The 22,498-nt window shown below is 41.0% G+C and overlaps 1 protein-coding gene across 6 annotated transcripts in view; it reads right to left on the bottom strand.

The window, feature by feature from the left end:
• The window catches only part of FKBP15 (FKBP prolyl isomerase family member 15), a 56,118-nt gene that overhangs the window by 11,608 nt on the left and 22,012 nt on the right, over positions 1-22,498 (bottom strand). For 4 of the 6 annotated variants that reach the window (XM_043927795.1, XM_043927792.1, XM_043927791.1 and 1 more), the window contains 12 exons: positions 20,396-20,542; positions 17,775-17,917; positions 17,158-17,215; positions 14,154-14,261; positions 11,890-11,977; positions 11,281-11,387; positions 9,679-9,793; positions 7,865-7,974; positions 7,124-7,231; positions 6,607-6,701; positions 5,444-5,546; positions 350-521 (listed from right to left, as the gene is read on the bottom strand). In XM_043927795.1, coding sequence (XP_043783730.1) covers positions 350-521; positions 5,444-5,546; positions 6,607-6,701; positions 7,124-7,231; positions 7,865-7,974; positions 9,679-9,793; positions 11,281-11,387; positions 11,890-11,977; positions 14,154-14,261; positions 17,158-17,215; positions 17,775-17,917; positions 20,396-20,542 — 1,354 coding nt within the window. The remainder of the gene's footprint in view (positions 1-349; positions 522-5,443; positions 5,547-6,606; positions 6,702-7,123; positions 7,232-7,864; positions 7,975-9,678; positions 9,794-11,280; positions 11,388-11,889; positions 11,978-14,153; positions 14,262-17,157; positions 17,216-17,774; positions 17,918-20,395; positions 20,543-22,498) is intronic. The other 2 variants (XM_043927793.1, XM_043927794.1) reach the window with 2 other exon arrangements.

Below are 22,498 nucleotides of genomic sequence, written 5' to 3'. Positions count from 1 at the left end.
CTTCTTAAGCCTCTACTGAGTCACAACTTAGAGGAACCCCTCAGTTAGATTAGTCACGTTAGATTATCTCTTCAAGGCCTATGAGGCCAATCCTAAGTGCCAAAGATACTGAACACTTGACCAAACAAAGCAGAACTGTGGCCGCTTAGTGGCCACTAAATGGATGGTCAGTTCTCTTGTTGTCATTTATGTCAAACAGTCATGTAGGTTCATACTGGTTCACCGTAATTTTTGGCTTCATCCTTCATAACCTTCATAAGCCTTCTGTCAAATGGACCGAGAGGAAGGAAATAGTGTAATTCCTTACGTTGACTTGGTCACAGTCCCAGCCCCCTCCACACGGGCATACCGGAGAGCTCTGCCTGCAGCTGGGCGAGCTGAGCCCTGAGGAGGTCTGCCTCCTTCATGCTCTCCGTGAGCTGGACCTGCAGCTCCGTTTCTTTCTTTTGGTGGGCCGTCATTTTCAGGTGCAGATGAGAGACCTGTGCAGTGGCAGCAGCTAGCTCCTCCGTCACCTTGGCCTGAAAAGCGACAAAGTACGACATCACTTTAAACATGGTGATGCCCCAACCTCACATACTCTGTGCTGGCTGAACGGGTAGGAAGAGAGCTAAGGCCACCTTCAACCTGCAATGAATCAAAATCACACCCTCAAATGTGCAAGGTCTCTGACCTGGGAATTACCTTGTAAAAATAGTATTCCTGCCATTTTCTAGTTTTCCTATAAAGAACAATCTTAAAAAAAAAAAAAAAGAAGAAGATGAAGAAAAGAGTATTTTAAATTTTAAACTGAAAAAAAAAAAATTTTTTAAACTGAATGCTTTCAATGGCAATCCACTTCTCAGTCTATAACTTCTCCTGAGCACTATGCTACTAATAGTACTATAAAGATCAGTCACGTCAGAGTAACTGTTGGGGGTTCTTGGAAGAACAGTGGTAATAAAAGAAAGGAACACTCCCAACTTCTTTGACTGCTCAATGCATTTTAAATGGTGCTCGTGCTGGCTAAACAGGAGCTAAATATTCTCAAGTAACATTTGATGAAACCAAAATGACGCCCTGAAAAATCATCTGCTAGGTTTTGTGTATTAAGGGTAATGATGGAAATGAAAGGATGGTCAGTGGAAAGGAATGGTAAACAAATGACAAATACCACATTCATTTCACCTGAACTGACGAGCTCCTGTAAAAAACAGGAGAAATCAGATGACAGGAAAGGCAGTGCGTGACGGCTCCGATGGTCGTGACTCCTGGGCAGCAGGGTGTATCTGGGGTTGGATCATCTTTCTATACTGTATTGCTACCACCATTGCTCCTCCCTAGACCACTGTACTTCACGTGCGTTTCTACTGCTGTCTACTTTCTTGGTATCACCTGTCCCTTCTTAGGGTGGTCACTGTGCCCACCTCAGTTTTAAACTTTATTCCAAAGCCTTAATCAGTTTTCTAGCTTACATTTAAAATCTGATATTTTGGCTCTCTGAAAGGTGGAGGAAATAAAACAAATTGTACACAAAATAAAAAGAAATAGGCTATGAATGCGCATCTGAGTGTCCATGGGCAAAGGCTCTCTCTCTGGCCAAACTTCAAGCCAGGGCCGCAGGGAGCTCAGCCGTGGTCTCCCCACCGTCTGTGGTCGGACCAGCCCAGTTTTAGCAGGAATCCTGCTGTGTCAGTTTAGAGAGAATCTCCACCCCTGATATCTGATCACAGCTCTGCATCCCAACCTTTGCTATCGAAGTCCCTGGCCTGTCGTTAGCAAGAATCCCCCTTCCTGCGATTCTCCTCTTAGTAATTTTCCATCCACTGACCCTCTCACTCTGCTCCTTGGCTGTAAATTTCCTACTTGCTCTCTTGCCCTTATTGTGTTTAGAGATGAGTTCAATCTTTCGTACCTATCGCAGGAGTCTTTTGATTTTTGGCTGCACCTTGTGACTTGCAGGATCTCAGTTCCCGGACCAGAGACTGAACCCAGGTCACAGAAGTAAAAGTCCAGAATCCTAACCTGGAGGCCACCACAGAGCTCCCATCTATAGCAACAGTCTTGAACAAAAGTCTCCCTTATGGTTTTAGTAAGTGTCCGCATAAATTTTTTAACCACATCCTTCAGAGTGAGCTCTAAGACACTTATTTTTGCTGTTCAGCAGCCTTGCATTTTCATCTGTTAAACACAGAGGACAATGGCAGCCTGAATTTCCAGACAGAAGAGGGTTTTCATTTGCCACAAGTAGAATAAGTTTTACTCACTGTCCTTTCCAAATGGCCTGGTAGAAGCTGAACTAACACAATGCTCAGAGACCTCCGTATTCATCGTAGCTCCAGAGTTCACTAACATCAGAGTGAAGGCCATTCACATAGCACCTCGGAACAGCTAAGACTACGGGAGGGGACAGATTCCAGAGGAGAGGCAGTGCTCACTCTCACCAAGAACAAGCAGAATGGAAGATCACTCAAAAGCTCTTGACGCAGGCCCCAGCAGAGAAAGGCCTCTTACAAGCAAGAAAAGTAATATTCTCTCCCAAACACACACATAGCAAAAACCGTGAAGGGATGAATGATATGCATAAAAATTATCTTTGAGTGTGGGGCTTCCCACGTGGCTCAGTGGTAAAGAATCCGCCTGCCAATGCAGGAGATGCAGGAGACGTGGGTTTGATCCCTGGGTCAGGAAGATCCCTCGGGAACAGGAAATGGCAACCCACTCTAGTCTTCTTGCCTTGAAAATCCCATGGACTGCAGAGCCTGGCAGGCTACAGTCTGTGGGGTTGCAAAGAATCTGAGCACAAGGGCATCTTTGAGTGGGAGAACTATTTGTGAGTTATGTTTTATGCTTGCTTATCTGTATTTCCTGGAAGAAACTGATGCAATGTTTGTAATCAGAAAAAAATGTGTGACTATATATAAATATATATATGTATGTGCATCTGTGTGCACATGTGTGTGGGTGTGTATTTAACTATGACTGTTTTAAGTAAGGGTTTGCAATATCAAGTGAGAAAGGAAAATATCAAAAACCTACACATTGGATAGGACAGCTCCCTGGTTCACACCTGGGATCAAATTCCACCGCTGACATGGAGAGCTGGGAAAAGAAAGCCATGACAAGAAAGAACCAAGAATTCAGAAAAACAAGGGAAAAAGCATTTGGGATAGGAGGAGGAACATGGTACTGAAGAAAGATGGCCATCTGGCAAAGGAAAAAGTACACAGCTGGCTGCAGGTGAGACCCCAGGCAAGTCTTTTACTCTGCCTGGGCCTCAGCTTACTCTTCTGGAAAAGAACATTAAATTAGATGAACTGTAACTTCTCTCCAGTTCTAACCATTATTCCATGGTTTTATGTGGAAATATTAATACTGCCATAGAGAAAAATAATTTCATTTACCAAATATTCATTGAGCATATAACCATAGGTTTCTGAACTGTGCTTGCAGGCAGAGAAGTACCTCCAGGCATGAAAGGACCTTGATTATTTCCATTTAAGAGAGATATCACAGGGGAGACTCTTAAGTAAGAAGCGGATCAAAAGAAAAATGGCAGAGTCTAGGCTTGAAAAGTTTTAGTGGAATAAAGGAGACCACGTGAAGCATGTAAACGGTACCTGACTCATCAAGAACAGTGACATTCAGCCCAGGAGATGTCCTCAAACAGATCTGTGTAAAGCATGGTGCCTGGGACTGAGGAGGTGTTTTGACAGGTGAAGAGGGTGGCAGAGGGTGAGATGGTTAGACAGCATCACTGACTCAATGGACAGGACTTCTAGCAAATTCTGGGAGATAGTAAAGGACAGGGAAGCCTGGTACTCCAGTCCATGGGGTCACAAAGAGTCAGACATGACTTAGTGACCAAACAACAGGCCGGTAGTACTGTTTTTGTTATTATCCCTGCTGTTTTGAGTCTTATGAGTAGAGCACTGACCAGGTTCATGTATCGTACCAGATACTTTTGGAGTTTATCAATAAACATTTGGGTGGATTAGTTAGCTAATTCAGGGGGGTGGCAAGTTATCACTTGCAGGTCAAACTGGCTTGCTATCTATGTTTGTGAACAAAGTTTGACTGGAATACATACACACACGCACACATACCGCTGACTCTCAGCATGGGAATCACGCAGTGAGCTTGCTAAGAACAAAGGTGTGGCAGCTGCCACCTCCACAAACTGTGGCAAAGGAAATCACCGATAAGAGCGGTGCCTCTGACCTGGCTATGCCTCAGAATCAAGGGGAGCTTTCTAAAAGCTGAGATTCAGACGTCAACTAGAAATGCCGGGTTAGAATCTCTAGTGAAGCTTACACATGTGTATTTTTGATCAAGCTCCCTAAGTGATTCTGAGGCAGCCAAACCAGTATTTGGGAACCACTGATCTAGAACAAGTTATGTAATCAACTGTAGACCTGAATAATAGTTAACAGCCACAACAAATAAGATATGTGGGTGCCTTGTTAGGAAAGAGAAAGCAAATAAAAGTAGATGAAAGACAAATAGTAAAAAAAAGTAGACTTCATGGGGAGTGGGGATCCAGGCTTTCGGACTCAGCCACGACAAACAAAGGGTGGTGTCAAGTAGCAACGGGAAAGATTCAGGGTCAAGACTGGACTGGGCAAAACACTGCTTATCTGAGGATAAGGTGTCCACTTTAAAATTATTAATATTACTACTTGACTGGATACTAGCTAAGAGAACATAAAGAATAACAGCAATGAGATCCAAGAAAGCAATCCTTGTCATTACTGGAATGTGAAAAAGTGTGTAAAGTTATAAAATGCATCCCACTTAACTTTTTGTGTTTTCAAAAATATTCAAATACAAAATATAAAGTACTTCTTAAACCTCTGAGAAAACAGCAGATGAAGGGCTGCGATCTCCCACCTGATGAGGAAGAGGCCAAACAGGAAAGAACTCATTCCAGATAACAGTGTCACTGCAGCAAAGACAGGAGGAAGGGGGCTTCCAAACCAGCAGGAGGCAACCCAAGACCCTCAGCAGTCTTCCTTACAGCTACTTCAGAAACACGTCAAAATACATAATTCTGAGCTGACTCAAGTCAAACAGCAGTACTTTAAAATGCTCTGGCAGACACAGATGAAGGACTGTTTCCTTAAACAACGTCAAACTTCACAATAAATATATGTTACGTGGCGTAACAGAAGCTGTTGCTGATTTTTTCAGCAGAATTAGGATTCCTTTCTAATAAACTGTGTTAATCCTCACCTTAACCAAATTATTAAGATCAGTGATTGCTTCTGAGTCAACTAATTGTAACGTATTTTAAAAACAGAAATCTGGATGGTAGATATATTAAAAATCTGCTGGGAGATTTCTAGTTCTCTTCCCGACAATGGCAAAAATTCTGCTCAAAAGCCAACTGGTAAGTAGGTACAGAGGACACACTCCTTGGCTCTACACATCCTGACTTGGGCTTTTCTCTCCCCGGTTTCTTTACCTTCTCTTGCTCAGCATGCAAAACTCTTGCCTGTGTGTTTTCTGTGGCAGTTTGAAGTGAGTTGTTCCTCTTCTCCATCATCAGGTTACTCTGCTCAACATACCTGTGAAGTAAATAGGGAAAAAGAAACCATGTGTTGGGCACCCCGTGCGTAGCAGGTGCCACCCAGGACACATTCAGTCAGAGCGCCGCTCTGCTCGCTCATCAGCAACAGTCTGAGAGCGTTTTCTCTCCCTGAGGTCCGCAGTCATCAAGGCTGCAGGCAGGAACCAGGGCCATTCTCTCCCTGAGGTCCGCAGTCATCAAGTTTGGAGGCAGGAACCAGGGCCATTCTTTCCCTAAGGTCTGCAGTGACCAAGGCTGCAGGCAGGAACCAGGGCCATTCTCTCCCTAAGGTCTGCAGTGATCAAGGCTGGAGGCAGGAACCAGGGCCATTCTTTCCCTAAGATCTGCAGTGATCAAGTTTGGAGGCAGGAACCAGGGCCAGGGGTGAACTGCTTTGAACGTGCAGAATGAAGAGGAGAGGAATTCGAACACGTGTAGTGAGGGGAAATGAGAGAAGAAAGAGATAGGAATATGAAGGCTGCAAGGAAGGAAGAAAAGAAAACCAATTCCCTCCCCTCCTCCACGTGGGAGATAAGGGACACTGAAGAAGAGGAATATGGGAAAACGGTATTTTTTAAATGAGATGCTATATGTTGTGCCATGTTCCCCTGACCACTCCCCCAAAATTATTTTTCAGAAGGATCTAGAAAAATTATACAGTGCCTGGGTTTATGTGGAAATCTGTGAAGTTCTGGTTGATAAAACAGAGTCAGCCCGCACAGAAGACAGAAGAGCTGACATCAGAGTTTCCTAGGCATTAACACTACTTTTACAGGTGAGGAAACTAGAGCCAGAAGGAATAAATAAAATACCCAAAGCCACAGAACAAATGAGGAGCAGAGCACAGACTCAAACACAGGTCTGTGTTCTGCCGCAGCCTCCTGAGCCCCCTCTCCTAAAATCCCTCTCAGTCACCAAGAAGTAATTCACACGACAGGCAGGAAACAGAAGAGAGCAGAAACATAAACTCCCCTGAGCAAACACGTTTACCGAACTTGGGCATTTACAAGCTAAACCCTTTCTGTCCATCCTGGCCAGTGCCCCACACCTGTCATTACCTCTGATTCCGTTCAATTAGTTCACTAATCTTGTCGTTCTGTTCTTCTATCCGACTGCTCTTTTCAAGGATCTCTTGCTTCAACCTTTCATTTTCCTAAATTCAAAAATATGTGATGTGTAAAACTGAAGTTTTTAAGAGAAAAGCATCAGATAAAAAGGAATCAACTTGAACTGACAGGTGATACTGTTAAAAAAAATCTAGAACTTCTGTCCAGATAAATATAATATATATAATCCACCTGATGGATACAAATCACTATATCTAACAGACTAAACATAAACGGCTATAAAGTGAAGCGAATTTTTGGTATATGGTCAAAAAAGAAATGCTTCCTTCTGATTGCAGAGTGATAAGTCACTTGGACTAGATTAAGCCACAGTGGATTTTCCAGAATTTCCCAATTCCATGGAGCATGAGCATTTATTACATGCTCTTACTCCTGGAGTGGAGGTTTTAAAGGGTAGTACATCTCCGGACAGAGCATGGGAAGGTCTCCAGGCTGAGACCACTCTCACCTGAATAATTCGTTGTATGTTGCTCATAATCATGCTTGTTTCCATGGTCACCGACATGCTGGGAATGAGCAGGGAATTGCCAGCACTATGTTTCTGTAACTCTTCAACCTACAAAATGAGTGCCAGAAAGATTTATTTCAATGAAATTTTTCCAAGTAGAAATACAATGTATCCAAGATCTGACCACTGAGGGGGTTAATAAGTTTGAGACAACCTCTAATGTAAGCAGGAGTTTTCTTCTGCTAACTGCATCCCTAAATAAAACAACTCTTTTGGGAAATAACTGCTAACCACTATCAATATGGGGCTTCATAGGTGGCTCAGTGGTAAACAATTTGCCTGCAATGCAGGAGATGCAGGTTCAACCCCTAGGTGGGGAAGATCCCTTGGAGAAGGGAATGGCAACCCACCCCAGTATTCTTGCCTGGAGAATCCCAAGGACAGAAGAGCCTGGCAGGTTACAGTTCACAGGGTCACAAAGAGTTGGACACAACTGAGTGACTGAGCACGCACTATGAATACAGAAAACAAGAAAGAGTTTACCTATGGTGCTGGTTGCTCTCTTTTCGTACTCCCTCTTTATACTCCCACTTTATTTTTTTTTGGATGCACCATGCATGGCTTTCCAGATCTTAGTTCCCCAATAAGGGACTGAATCAGTGAAAGCAGTGATTCCTAACTGCTGGACCACCAGGGAATTCACTTTATATCCCTACTTTCAAAATGAGACGACTCCATCACCTTAGTCATTAGATGATCCATTTTATCGGCCACTTTGCTGACTGCCATCCGGATTTCAGTGTTATGTTGCCGGGCTTCAGTCATGAGAAATGAAGCCATGTCACCTGATCCTAAATAGACGGAAGCCAAGAAGAAACTTATGAAACTGTAACAGAGGATACTGAATGAGGAAAACCCAACAGTTCTGTCAGCAGAGGAAAGAAATGAACATTTCCAAATACTAGGAAAGGCTGGCGGTGGGTCACACTGTCAGAAGATGGAGCAGCGGTAAAGGTCAAAGGGCTCCAAAGCTAACAATAACCAAGATGTGCTCCTGTGGCGTGCAACCAGTGGTACAGTCTGGTTCCAGGGCACATGTGGGGGCGTTAGCAGCTCAGATTGCTTCTCCGTTCACCCAACTGCATGCCAGGCATTGGCCCAGGTGCCAGGGACACAGCAATGAATGAAACACGGTTCCTGCCCTTGATAAGCTCAATCTGGTGAGGAGACGCCCATGTAAACAGATCACTGTAACAGAGGGCTTGTTGTAAGTGCAAACAATGAACCATGTACCAGGTTACAAGGTACAAAAGGGAGCACAGAGAACAGCAACATCAACTTTTTAGTGACACACATACATTTACATCTCTGGAAGGAGAGGAGGGAGGGGTGGTAACAGGAAAGGCCTCTTAGAAGACATTACAGATGTAGTAGTTTCCCAGACGGAGACGAGCAGGGCTTCCAGACCAAGGATGCACACAGGAAACTCTTAAGCACTCCCGGACCTTACATTTCTTTGGGGATACCCTTGTTTCTTTCTACCACTGTCCTAATACTCCAAGTGATCACTAGGCAAAACACCAGCTGCAGGACAAGAAGGCAGGATACCATCCCAGCGGCTTACACTTATTTTGCCTCATATTTACACAAGGCAACCATACTGTACATGTATACAAGTTACCTGAAAAGTTACTCAAGTGACTGCTTCCTAAAGTCAAGGGGGTTTAAAGATGGAAGACAGTAACGTTTCATTTCACACTCTTTTGTGTTGGCTTTTTATAAAAGTATATTCTTTTCACAACTTTAAAATTGTAACAAAGTAGCTCTCATATGAGATACTGAACAGTCATGCTTTCTCCCAATTTCCTCAAATATTTTCCTCTTTTACTATCTACTAAGGACTCTACAGAGCAACTCTGAAAGAGGAATTTAAAGGGCTGGCAGGAAAAAATGCAAGAAACAAAACACCGGAAGTGGTCAGAAGGGCTTTGAGGGGGGATGCTGGAAATGTTCCAAAGTTGGATCACGGTGATGTCTGCACAACTGTGTAGACTTATTAAAAAAAAAAAGTCATTGAATTGTACACTTATAACCAGTGAACTGGGGAGATAACAAGACACGGAGGAGTCAGTGGATGTGGGGTACTTTTCTCTCCGTGGATTCATTAGGGATACGTCTTCAGATGCAGAGGACCTCACAGAGCACCAGCTGACAGCAGGCAGGAGTCCCTGACCACCAGAAAGGAACAAAACTCGCAAAGGTCAGTGTTCCAGAGAGTGCCTGCTCCAGGAACCTCCTTCCAGAGTGATGACCAGGCATGACCCAACCTCCAGTCTACCCATAATGGACATGTAGCATGCACAAGAAATAAATCCTTATTACATTTAAAAAAAAAAAAAGGAAAAAAACGAGTGAACTCCATGGTATGTAAGTCATACCTCAACTAAGCTGCTTAAAAAAGAAAAGACAAAAAGGGCAGAGATCTACTGGAGTCAAAATGAGAACGGACGGGAGACGGGGAAGCCCAGTAAGAGCAGAAGATGAGAAATGCCTACCTTGAAAATGAGGAGGCTGCGAGAGTGGTGCGGGGTACAAGGGCCGAGCGGGCTGCAGCTGGGAAGCAACAGCTGGTGCCTGGGGGTAAGCGTAGGCCTGCAAACCTGCATAGGGCTGAGAAGACGCCAAATTACAGCTGGTTTATGAAACATTCATCTCTCTCTTTTCTGCTTAGTTTGTCTTTGATGGAATAAGGTAGGTAAGCTGGAAGGAGATTCAAACGTATTGAAGCTGGAGATGGATAGACCAAGGTTTGGCATTGGACAGTAACTGCAGCAGGAGAGGAATGATATAATTCAGTGATGCCAGTCACTAAAGCCCAACGGGAATCTCAGGTCACTCCCCAGTCCTCTTGTGATGATTTAATTCAGTAGGAATTCATCCCTCAGCCATTGGGCCAATGGATGGTCTGAGACATTTTAAAACTAAGCAAACTCTATTTGGTTTCATTAAAGTAACAAAAGAGGTGTTCTGATTCCAAATTAAATCCACGGGTTTCCAAAGGATGCCTTGGGGTAGCTAGATTCTGATGTTTATCTGTATGACCAAGCGCTCTCCTTTTCCTCTGAGCCTCAGTCACCTCAACAATTAAATGAAAATAACAATACCACTTCTTACAGTTGTTGTATGGGCTAAATGAAGTGACAGATAGCTACAGTTCCTAACCCCTGGTAAGCAAGTGCCTGGAAGACAATTAATGTTTAATAAACAGCAGCTATCATTTTAATAATGATGGTTATTCTTCCTTGAATTAAGGAAATCCAGCTCATTTCCAGGGACAGGTATAACTACCCACCCATTACTAAAAAAGAATCCTAGTATACAGGATATAACTCTCCATTAGGTCCATTCAGGAGTGAGAGAAGGCAAGGTAGGACTTTTCTCATTTCTGATGCACCCACTACTAATGAGGCATTGCCTGACCACCACTGCTCTGACCCCTTCCCCCTCAGCCCCCTGCCCGCCGCATGAAGAATCACCAAGGAAGTGAGAGCCTTTTATCATGGGGAGTTAAGTCTTATCCATCAAGTGTGTTGGGCAAAAGATAGAGTCTACAGTCCTGGCAAACCGTCAGCAAGGCAGACAGGCGGCTGCCACTGGTTCCCATGAAAACAGAAAAAAACAAAACCAAAAACCCTACTTTTAAGAGCTTACCTCTAGAGGATAACTAAACAATGAGAGTTCAGCTGGATTTGTACACGGCCTCCCCAACTGCCCCTCCACCACACCCATTCTACTGACTGTAGAGCAGCATCTTAGCCTGTCAGCTGCTTGCTAGAGGAGAACACAGAAGACTTGGATATATATCTCTAAATTAGACATGTGTGAAAAGGAAGGGAAACAAACATCAATTGGGCTTTCACTATGTGCCAGGCCTTGTACCAGGTGGTGTGCTGGTTCTCACATTTAATCTTGACAACAACCTGTAAGGCAGGTAATCTTTCGCTTGTTTAGACATGAAAAAGTGGTGGTTCAGGAAGGGAAAAATTAAAAGCTCTGTGGGGAACTGCTGCTGTACAAATTGAGCGAAAAGAGAAAAAGAGACTGAACAGAACAATGATAAATGATAGCATATAATTGACACGGTTTAAAAATGTTACCTGAAAGGACTGGGCATTTCCAGACACAGTTGAGTGGGAATCAAGAGATGCAACTTGCATCAAAGCAGCAGATGGTGTTTGGAGACCAGAAACAGATGGCTGAGGTGCTAAGATAGAGCAAAAAGTTTTCACTGTTAAACCCACTCCCCACTTCTTGGTACAAGTCTGGACTATCACCTTACATACCATCACCCTTCACACTTGACCATGTCTCTCACCTAATTCTCCTAAAACCAGACCTAATGGATCTCAGCAAGTAGGATCTAAAACTACTGGGCTAGCGAAAGGAAACTGGGTGTTTTCGGGTGCACAAGACTCAGACCTATGATCCCATCAGCTGACAAGAAGTGCAGAATTACACATAGGGAGATGTGTAATCACTGAACGCCGATTTCCAAAACCGACAATGCAACACAGCAGAAGACACAGCAGGCAGACCAAACACATTTCAGGCCCCAAAATGCCCTATCCAGGGACAGTCTGGGAAGTTTTATACTCTAGTCCAGTTCTCAATACTAAAACAATACAGCCTAACATTTTAGGGTACAGTGATGATAATTTTGGTACCAACCTAGTTTAAGGCCACAGAGCCTCAGAGGGGTTCCTTACCTTGTGAGGTAATGTGTGGGAGCTGAACAGACGGCTGGACAGATGGGGTCACCATGGGCTGCCCAGCTCCTCGAGGAGCATTCACGTCCTACAACAGGCACAAGCATCTTGGTTATTACATCTATGGGTCCTTAGTTGAAGACTGAGACTGACTGTCCACCCTAAACCTGCTTACAACCAGTGTTTTAGACCAAAAAAAAAAAACAAAAAAGGAGGAAGGAAAGGTAAGCAGAAAGGCACGAATTTAAGGCATGGGCTCTGGGAGGAAATCACTCTATTATGTACCAGAGTAGGATCCCTCTCCCTGTAAATTATATCAAATAATTATAGTTAAATTTCCAGTGTACATTGATGATGTTATTTTATCTGAAGCAGCTAGAGTGACTGCTCCCCATAATGAATCATTTTCCAAACAAGCAGCTACCTTTAGACTGACTTAGTCTGCTTCCACAGAATTAGGGCCTCTCACAAGGAACCCCAGGGAATAATGCAGCCTTTCTCTTCTGCCAAATAATCTTCACAGACCTCAAGGTACTCACAGAAAATCACACACAGTAGGATTCCCTGTGTCTCATTACCAGGCTATTTTTGACAATATAGTTTTACAGTGTTTTCCCTTCATTTTTTTCCTTCATAACAGCAAAGCGATGTTGGTTCTACTGTAATCCTAAATAAAGTTAACACTGCAGGGAGCACGGGTTCAATCCCCAGTCAAGGAACTAAGATCCCATATGGCACACAAAGTGGCAAAAAAAAAAAAAGTCTAAAAAAAGTTAATGTAGAGACACCGTCCTGATTCACACAAGGAAAAAAGAAACTCGAGGCACAATATACAGTGACTGTGATCAGCTATGCTACAGCTTAAAGGCTGAAATCTCTTAGACATTCTTTTACATTAGACTTCCTCTTATTTCCTGAAATTCTCAGAAATGTATTATGCATTTCTGGAAAAGCATCCCAGTTTTACATCATTACATAAATCAACCTAAATGTCTAACAACAGAGTGAAAGGAATTATAATAAATCAATATAACAGAGCACTGGGTTATCTTTAAAGGTGATAAAGCTTTGCTTTCTTTTTTTTATATTATCAATATTAACATAAATGTTCATGATATAATATTAAGTTTAAAAATCTGATTATAAAACAACACAAAAAGAATGCCCTTTTTGTTAAATATGTCTTCTTTTTAATTTAAATTACCCTATAATAAGTGAGCAGCACTTAAAATTTTTAATAAGAATATTATCTTACCCAAATTTCATTTCCAGAACCCAGATAAAAATCAATTCTGTAACGGGTCCCAGAAATCTTATTTTGTTTAAAATGTTACATCTACACAGAGCTCTTCCATGAAGAAATAAAATAAAATTATGAAAAAATAAAACTTTTATGAATTTTTTCTCAAGATTATCACCTTTGCTTTGCTGTACATCAATGTCAAAGAATCCTAAAAATTAATCACTGTTAAGTGTTTCAATTCAGTTAAGAAAGCATTATTTTAAATAAGGAATTAACCAATGGTTAAAGAACTTAATTGGAATTGTTACTTCTTGTCATTCACCAAATTCCAGATGGACTAAATATGAAATAATAGATCTAAATATATAATAATAAACATTTTAAATACAAATGTAATGTTTACAATATCTGAAAGTGGGAAGGCTTTCTAAGCATACTGCCAAAAGCAAAAAACAAAGGGAAAAAATTGATAGATCTGATTGCAATAAAATTTTTAAACTTGAAAAATCAACATTTCTCAAGAGAATCTAAGCAATTCAATCACAAATATGAATTGAGCTTTCTTTATGGGTTGAGCATCATGTGGTCTAAAAGGTTTGATTTTTTACTAACAATAGAGATTTCAGTAGAAAGCTAAATTAACCACTTAAAACCACCCAATTCTTCTGACAGATATACAGAATCGCTTCCATTTCTCAGGGGACGGGCTAATTATAGGAGAAACACATATACTAATATCAACCTGTATCATTTTGACTATAAGCTCTCTAAATAATGATTCTGGTTAGAGGCAGGAAAAGCAATAATTTCAGTTAAAAGAACAAAGAGGGACTTCCTTGGTAGTCCAGTGGCTAAGACTCTGCACTCCCAGTGCAAGGGGCCAGGGTTCAATCCCTGGTCAGGGTACATCCCACATGCTGCAGACCCCGGGCAGCCAAATAAATAAATACTTAAAAAAAAAAAAAGAACAGAAGACAGCAACATCTGCACTATTCATTCTAAGACAGCCAGTGGGACATACTTCAATTTCTGAATCATTAGAATCCAGCTGTGGTGGAAGAATGGGCAGCATAGGCTGGCCCATTTTAGCCATCCGAGAGATCAACTTGGCCTTGACTGTATCCGGATTCTAAAAAAAAAGGAAAGTCACAAAAATCACTGTAATCAAAGTTCACTACCTTCAGCCAACTCTACGTCTTTGACTCTTAGGTCAAATCTTTCAGTAAGTCCCCCTGGCACATCTATTTGAAAGTACTTTTTCTATAAAATAAGAATTCAAGATTTCTTTCCTAGAAGCATACATGGGTCACAATTAATGATAGTAGAAAAAATAATTCCCTACATGTTAGAATGGACAAAGTGGTTCCATCTGTATTCCTTCATTTCAATCAAGTCTCCTTACCAGGCATAAGTATTCTCACTTTATAGATGAAAAACTCAAGTAGAGATTAAGGGAGGGAGGCATTTTAGATAATAATACCTTCTCAAGAGCAACTCAGCAGGTAAACATTCAGAAGAGATTTAGGGAGAGAGGTAAACAGGAACTCCGTGTTCTAAAGTCAGGTTCATTTAACACTGACTCGGCACTGATGACATACTAGCCCCTGAGCTGAATGCCTCTGTGTTCATTAACCGGTTCAAAGTGCAGTTGTCAGAGCAGCGTGTATACCCCTAAGAGTACGCAAGATAATCTAGTGAGTGTAAAATGAAATGACCGTAGCCTCTATTTTTAAGTTATTTATAAGCTACAGTATTATTGTTTAGTCATTCAGTCGTGTCCAACTCTTTGTGACCCCATGGACTGTAGCACGTCAGGCTTCCCTGTCCTTCGCCATCTCCCAGAGCTTGCTCAAGCTACTGTACACATAAGACATTAAACTTGCTTACAGGGATGGACTATATATACTTCATATAATTTGTAAACAAACATACACTGAGAGTGTGTGCTCATCTCTTTTTAACAGTGGAGGCACATCAGCAAAAAAAATTAGATCCCTCAAAAGAGGACTAATTATAGAAACCAACATCCACACAATGGAACATTGGGATCTAAAGAAAAGAATGAGAAAAAAAAAAAAGAAAGAATGAGGAAGTTTTCCATACACTAACATGGAAAGACACTGTTAGTATAAAAAGCAAGGTAGATAATACACATAATATGCTATTTTTTGTAAAAGGGGGGAATAAAATATACATTCCTACTTGCTTGCATTTGCATAAAGAAACACGGAAGGAAAACACAGGAAACTAATAAAAGCACTTACCCAAGGTGCGGGGGTGGGGAGGGGAGTGAGATAAAACAAGGGTGCATGAGGGGAGGGGTAGGAATGAAGTCTTCTCAACGTATACCCTGTTATATTGTTTTGCTAACTGTGCCCTATGAATGCAATTATATATTCAAAGCAAAAGATAAAAACTTGGGAAATTCCCTGGCAGTCCAGTAGGTTGGGACTTTGTCTTCCAATGAAGGGAGTATAAGTTCGATCCCTGGTAGAGGAGCTAAGACCCCACATGCCTCGCAGGTAAAAAAGCAGAAATATTGTAACATATTCATTAAAGACTTTAAAAATTGTCCCTATAAAAAATTTTTTTAAATAAAAACTTCAATGTAAAAAGATGGTTAAAGTTTTATGTTACGTGAACTTTGTCTCAATTAAAAAAACAAAATTGCAAAAAAAGAAAGGAAAAAAAAAAAAACATTGTAGACCACTAACTTACCAAAAGTTACTGAAGTTTAGAAATATTTGATAAAAGTAGCTGTGTCTAGAGAGTACAAAAGAATACTGAACAATTTTGTCAGCATTCAAAAGATCTGAGATTTTACACTGTTTTCCCATTTTCTTGATTCCTTGGCTTAACCTTCTGGGTTTAGATCACTTTTTATACATATCAGATCAATTATTTGCTTAACTAATTTCTACTTTGGATTGGATATAAACAAGTAAACTAGAGTTGGAGGGAAATTAATCATAAATTTCAGTCCACAGAGTTATCCTAATGTGGCAGGTGAAAGCTACAAAGCTTTAGAACTTCAAGCACTTCAGCTGTCATCCCATCCACACGCAGCAAACTCAGATGCCTTCATGGAGCAGGCAGGGCAACCTCTCACACAGTGTACAGCCTCCCAAAGGTCTTCAAATCCAAAGTTTGCTACAACAGTATGCTAGTCTCCTTATCTCACAGTTTGAGAAAACACAGAGGCCTAGCAACCGGCTCAAAGCCAACTAGCTGGTGAATTAGTGTAGAATTCCTCTGAGAAAATGAAAGTATACAGACATGTAGTGTTAGCAGTAATTATGATAACAAAAAGCAATGTTAATTGAGTTCTTACAATACTCCAGACACAATACTAGAAACTCCATAGGCATTATTTAATTTAAACCTCATGGGCTTCCCCACTGGCTCAGCAGATAAAGAATCCAGCTGTAATGCAGGAGATGCAGGTTCAATCCCTGCGTTGGGAAGATCCCCTGGAGAAGGAAATGGCAACCTGATCCATTATTCTTGCCTGAAAAATCTCATGGACAAAGGAGCCTGGCGGGCTATGGTCCAAAGGGTCACAAAGAGTAAAACATAAATGAGCGCATGCATGCACACACACACACACACATGCACATGTACGCACACAATTAAACCTCATAAAAATATTGAGAGATTACTGAAGACATGTTTTATGTAGGCTCTGTGCTTAGGGCTTTATAAACATATCACAGAAACTCTTAGAGGGGTTGTGAGAATTATTTCCATTTTAATAATGAAGAAGCTGAAGATCAGGGAAGTTAGATAATTTTCTCAAGGTCCCATGTTTATAAGAAAAAAGATTTGAATCCAGGTTTATGCAGAATCCCAGGCTAATTTAAACTGACTCTCAAGTAAAGGACAGTGAATCAAGTAATCACTTATTTCTACCCTAAATCAACATTTCTCATTATTTTTTTTTTTCTCTAACCTACCATACCCGAGGCACATGAAACCTTCCTAGCAAACAGGGGTTAAGGTTAAGGAGATAAAACATATATACTCACTGCATTTACTGTAAGCTGTTCACTAAGGGAGTTAGATTTGGAACGAAGAGCTGACTCCCTGAAAGCAAATAAGACATATCCTGAGATAAAAACAAAATCTATAATCATGAGTCCAGATTATACTGGATAAACATTGTTTTTTAAGACATTTGATAATTTAAAAGCTGTAAAATAGAATTTTAACTGTTCTTTAGTTTGCATAATTTCTGAAAGCTACTGAAGATAAACAATTTTCCATTCAAATGGAAAAATTTACATTTTATCCTTAGAGATAAGTGTTTATGACTTTTGCCCAATTTTCCCCCAAAGCTTGGTGGGTATTCTTTTATATCTGAGTTAGTGCCTTTATAGACTATGAATATTAACTGTTTGTTAGAAAATTTGATGCAATTATGTTTCCCATGTCCCTTATCCCATCAATTCCCCCCAACTATTTAAAATTATTTCAGTTTTCAACTAGTGTGTTGGCCCAAAAGTTCATTCAGGTTCTTCTGTACGATGCTATGGACAAACTTGAACAAACTTTTTGGCCAAACTAATATATCCCTATTTCTGAACTACCCTAAGAATCATGTTTATGGACAATGAAAAAGTCTGATACAACTGTAGTGTCTTACCCGGATTTGAAAGGCACCGACGTGGATGGAGACACAACAGGGTCGGCAGAGATGCCGTCAGCAGCAGGGACGGGAGAAGGGGCTGCAGAATCCCGGGAACTAACGCTGTGCCCGTCAGAGCCAGACTCTCGAGTGAATTTCACCTAGGGAAGCAGCAACCACAGGCTGAATAGGCTAGCAGACCACAAAAACGGCCCTCTTCCCCCACCTTCTCCTTCCATCTTACTTATTCTTCATCATACAAAGTCAATAACTATTCATGGTAGCAAAAGAGACAATGGAGACAAGCCAAAAGAAAAAAAAAAAAGATAATTACTGGCAATTCAACTGTTAAGTAGCAATATTGTTAGGATTTAGGATGTAATATTTCACATTTATATTATGTGTGTGTGTTTTACAAAAATGGAGCCATACTGCTTTACTCACTCACTGATTAACATATTAATATTTCCATGTTAACTAAATTATTAATCAATAACATCCTTTTTAATTTTTAACTTCAAAGGTCATACCCTAACTGCTATTAACTACAGGAAAAAGTCTCCAAAGAACTTTGGGGACAGAAGTCATAAATATCTATGTTATCACAAAATATATTTCATCATTTCCTACTTGTTAGACATTCAGTTTATTTCTAATTTCCTCCATACAAATAATACTTCTATGAATACTTTTATCTCTGTATCTTTGCACATAATCTTTTCCAAAATACAAATTCCCAGAAGTTAAATTGCTGGATAAAAGTTATACTTATTTGTAAAACTTTTGATATATACCATTACATTTCACACCATAAAGGGTGAACTACTTTATACTCCATATGTATGCTCAGTCGCTCAGTCATGTCTGACTCTTTGGACTGTGACCTGCCAGACTCCTCTATCCATGGAATTTTCCAGGCAAGAATATTGGAGCAGGTTGCCATTTCCTACTCCAGGGGATCTTCCCGACCCCCAGGGATCAAACCCAAGTCTCCTGCCCCGCCTACATCGGCAGGCAGATTCTTCACTACCGCACCACCTGGGAAGCCCTTATACTCCAAAAGTAGTGTATAAATCCTTCTCAAAACTCTTGTGACCCTGGGTGTCACCATTCTGTATCACCCTTGTCAGTTTTGTTTTTTTTTTCCGCCATGTCTCATGGCTTGCAGGATCTCAGTTCTCCAATCAGAGGCTGAACCCAGGCCGCAGCAGTGAAAGCCCAGAGTCCTAACCACTAGGCCACCAGGGAACTCCCCCAGCCTTGTCAGTTCAGTAAACAATTTGTAATTTTTTGATTGTTGATAAAATAGGGTATTTCTTTCTTATGTTTACATAAAGTCTTAATGGATTCAAATTGATTTGTTATCTATCACAGCCATGATTTCCTCAAAGGAAATGGAGAAAGAATATAAAAGCTGTGAGAAAGGCAGCTGGAAGCATGTCAGTCAGAGGGCTGACATGCCCACCAGAGATGGGGGTGGAAAGAGTCACTGAGAAACAAAGCATATCCTTTGTCGCAGCAGGCAGAACAGCCACAATGAAGATGACCATAATATCTGTTTGCACTGCATTTTATAGTTTACAGTCTCAAACACTATCACATTTAAACCTAATGATCACAGTGTAAAGCCAACAGAGTATTTTTTGGGGTGAGAGGGCAAGGGATTGGATGGGGAACATTAATTAACCACAGTTGTTATAAACTTTATTTGGACTTTCCTGGTATCTCAGACAGTAAAGAATTTGCCTACAATGCAAGAGACCTGGGTTTGCTCTCTGGGTTGGGAAGATCCCCTGGAGAAGGGAATTGGTTACCCACTCCACTATTCTTGCTTGGAGAATTCCAAGCAAGAGGAGCCTGGCAAGCTACAGTTCATGGGGTCGCAAAGAGTTGGGACATGACTGAGCAACTAACATAGAAATTATTTGTAATAAAACCTTTAAATAGTACAAAGGGGTAGAATGTAAAAAAGTAAAAGTTCCTGAACTCCACTCCCATTCTCCAGAGAAAAATCACTACATTTCTTTAAATGTTTCCAGAAATTTCATATGAATATATGGGCATTTATGTATATTTATTTGTATATATATACATAACACACACAAGATCATACTACCCATACTGTTCTGCAACTTGTTTCTTTCACTTAAAAGCAGATTTTCGATATTCTTTAAGAAATACACAGATGTCCACTCCCTGAAAAACCGTAATTCAACCAGTTTCATAATGACAAACACTTAAGCTGTTTCCAGTTCTCCACTATCACAAACAATGAGGCAAAAAACTATGTATCTATCTCTAGCTATCTATCCACATACAGGTATACATGCACACTTACGTAAACAGATTGATAGGATAAATTTGTAGCCATGGAATTACTAAATCACAAGGTAGGAACACTGGGTAGGAATTTTACGGAAAAAATAAAAAGATAGAGAAGTGACTAAATACAGAGCCAAGAAGGACATAAACTTTGGCCGTGAGATTCCAAAGCTTCTGTTCTTTCCAACCATACCACTTCTACTTAAAAGAAGAGAGAGAGAGAGATCTTTAGAATCTTTTCCAACACATTTACTTATTCATTTTACTTAATTAGCAAAGAGGACTCAGCAAACACAACACAGCACAATTTCACTCACCCGCCTAATCTCCACCTCGAACACCAGGATTGAGTCTGTTGAGGGAGTCCATCCTATTACCCCTTCAGAGCCAGCAGCGCAGGCTGGGGGGATGATAAGCAACCGCTTCCCTCCTTTCCTCATGCCCACCATTCCGTCCTCCCAGCTCTTTAGGAATCAGAGAAGAGGAAACGTTCATCAGATACAAACCTTCTCATAAGACAAAACACAGTAGAGGATCATTAGTTTATGCTCCCCGCTCCCACACACCAGTTTTAAGAACATCTAGAATACTTCTTCTCAGCCGACTTGTCAAAGCCAGCACATCCAGGGCTAAATGAAATATCTTAGATGATGACAGAAATTGGGAGGAACAGAACGCCATTAAAAGAGAAATAAAAGCTATCATTTATTAAACACAGTTTTTTCTAAGTACTTTGGTAAGTGCTTTACTTCCACTATGGTTGTTTAATTCCTAAAATAACTTCATAAGGTTAGTAGCAATAGCCCCATTTTACAGAAGAGAAAATTGAGGCTTAAGGAGGTAAGGTAACTAGCCCAAGATCAGTTAGTAAATTGTTAAGCCAAGATTCAACACTTAAGGAGGTAAGGTAACTAGCCCAAGATCAGTTAGTAAATTGTTAAGCCAAGATTCAACACTACATCAGACTAGCTTTAAGTGTCATGCCCCAACTACTATGATCTCCAGGAAAAAGTTTCCGAAGGATTCTGGGAAAAGGAGTCATCAACAAAGCTATGGAGAAAAACATTCTGCCACACGGATGAATGAGTACTTAACAATGCATCAATATGTCCTGACACAATGATACCTCACATGTGTAAAATATTCTTTTTAAAAAAAAAACTTCTAAAAAAAAAAACAAACTTCTAAAAAAAAGAAAAACAAAAAGAACTTCTCATTTTATACTGGATTATAGCCGATTAACAATGTTGTGAGGGACTTCCCTGGTGATCCAGTGGCTAAGACTCCATGTTCCCAACACAGGGGGCCCAGATTCAATCCCTCATCAGGGAACTAGTTCCTGCATGTTGCAATTAAGATCTGGTGCAGCCACATTAATTTTTTCAAAAAAGAAAAAGAAACAAAAAACAATGTTGTGATAGTTTTGGGTGGACAGCAAAGGGCCTCAGCCATACATATACATGTATCCATTCTCCCTCAAACTCCCCTCCCATCCAGGCTGCCAGGTAACATTCAGCAGAGTTCCCATGCCAAGCAGGGCTCTGTGGGGCTCCTGGGAACGGAAGTCTTTTTGTCTCCCATTCCTCCTAGGCAAGACTCCAGCCCACATGACCTTCTCTGACTCTGGACTTGACTGAGCAACTGAACTGGCTGAAACAAGAGAAGCAGCAAGGAAACCACCTGAGGCAAAGTTAAAGGGACCAGAGAGGCTCATCAAGATTGGGAGATGAGACCTAAGACCCTGCACACGCCCTAATCTTGTCAGCAACCCCACCCTTTTGAAACAGTGCAGAAAAAGGAATGAAGATTGTTGAGGGAATGAAGATTGTTATTGCCTTGATCCTTATCCTATACCCCAGGACTATATAACCTCTCCCTACTCACCAGGGACGGGGGCACAGGTTCTTGAGGGGCAAGCCTACTGTGTACCCCCTTTGCCTGGCAAAGTAACAAAGCCATTCTTTTTTTCTTCTCCATAACTCTGTCTTCATGTTTCTGTTTGGCACTAGTGCACAGCCAGCCAAGATCCTGGCAACAGTTCCCTGTGCTAGACAGGACTTTGCTGGTTATCCATTTTCAACAGTAGAGTGTACATTTAGATCCCAAATTCCCTCTTTCCCTCCCATTCGTCCCCCCTGGCAACTATAAATCTGTTTAATAAATCTGTTCTCTAAGTCTGTGAGTCTGTTTCTGTTTTGTAAAATAATCTTTACTTTATAAAATACATCCATAGTTGCTAAAAAAGAAATTCACAATGTGAACCCAGGTCCTTGGACTCCAATCCCAATGTCCCTCCTGCTATGTTGCAGTTGCTTCCTAGCATGATTTGAAGCATCCCAGACAGATTAGAATCACTCATTAATGATACACTTCTGGAAGAAACAATCTAATCTCTTTCCCAAGGAGGCAATAGGAAGAAT

This window comes from Cervus elaphus, chromosome 16 (assembly GCF_910594005.1).
Source record: "Cervus elaphus chromosome 16, mCerEla1.1, whole genome shotgun sequence".
In the NCBI taxonomy this organism is placed as follows: domain Eukaryota; kingdom Metazoa; phylum Chordata; class Mammalia; order Artiodactyla; family Cervidae; genus Cervus; species Cervus elaphus.
The sequence above is the reverse complement of the archived record's forward strand: the minus strand, read 5'-3'. Positions and strand labels throughout refer to the sequence as shown.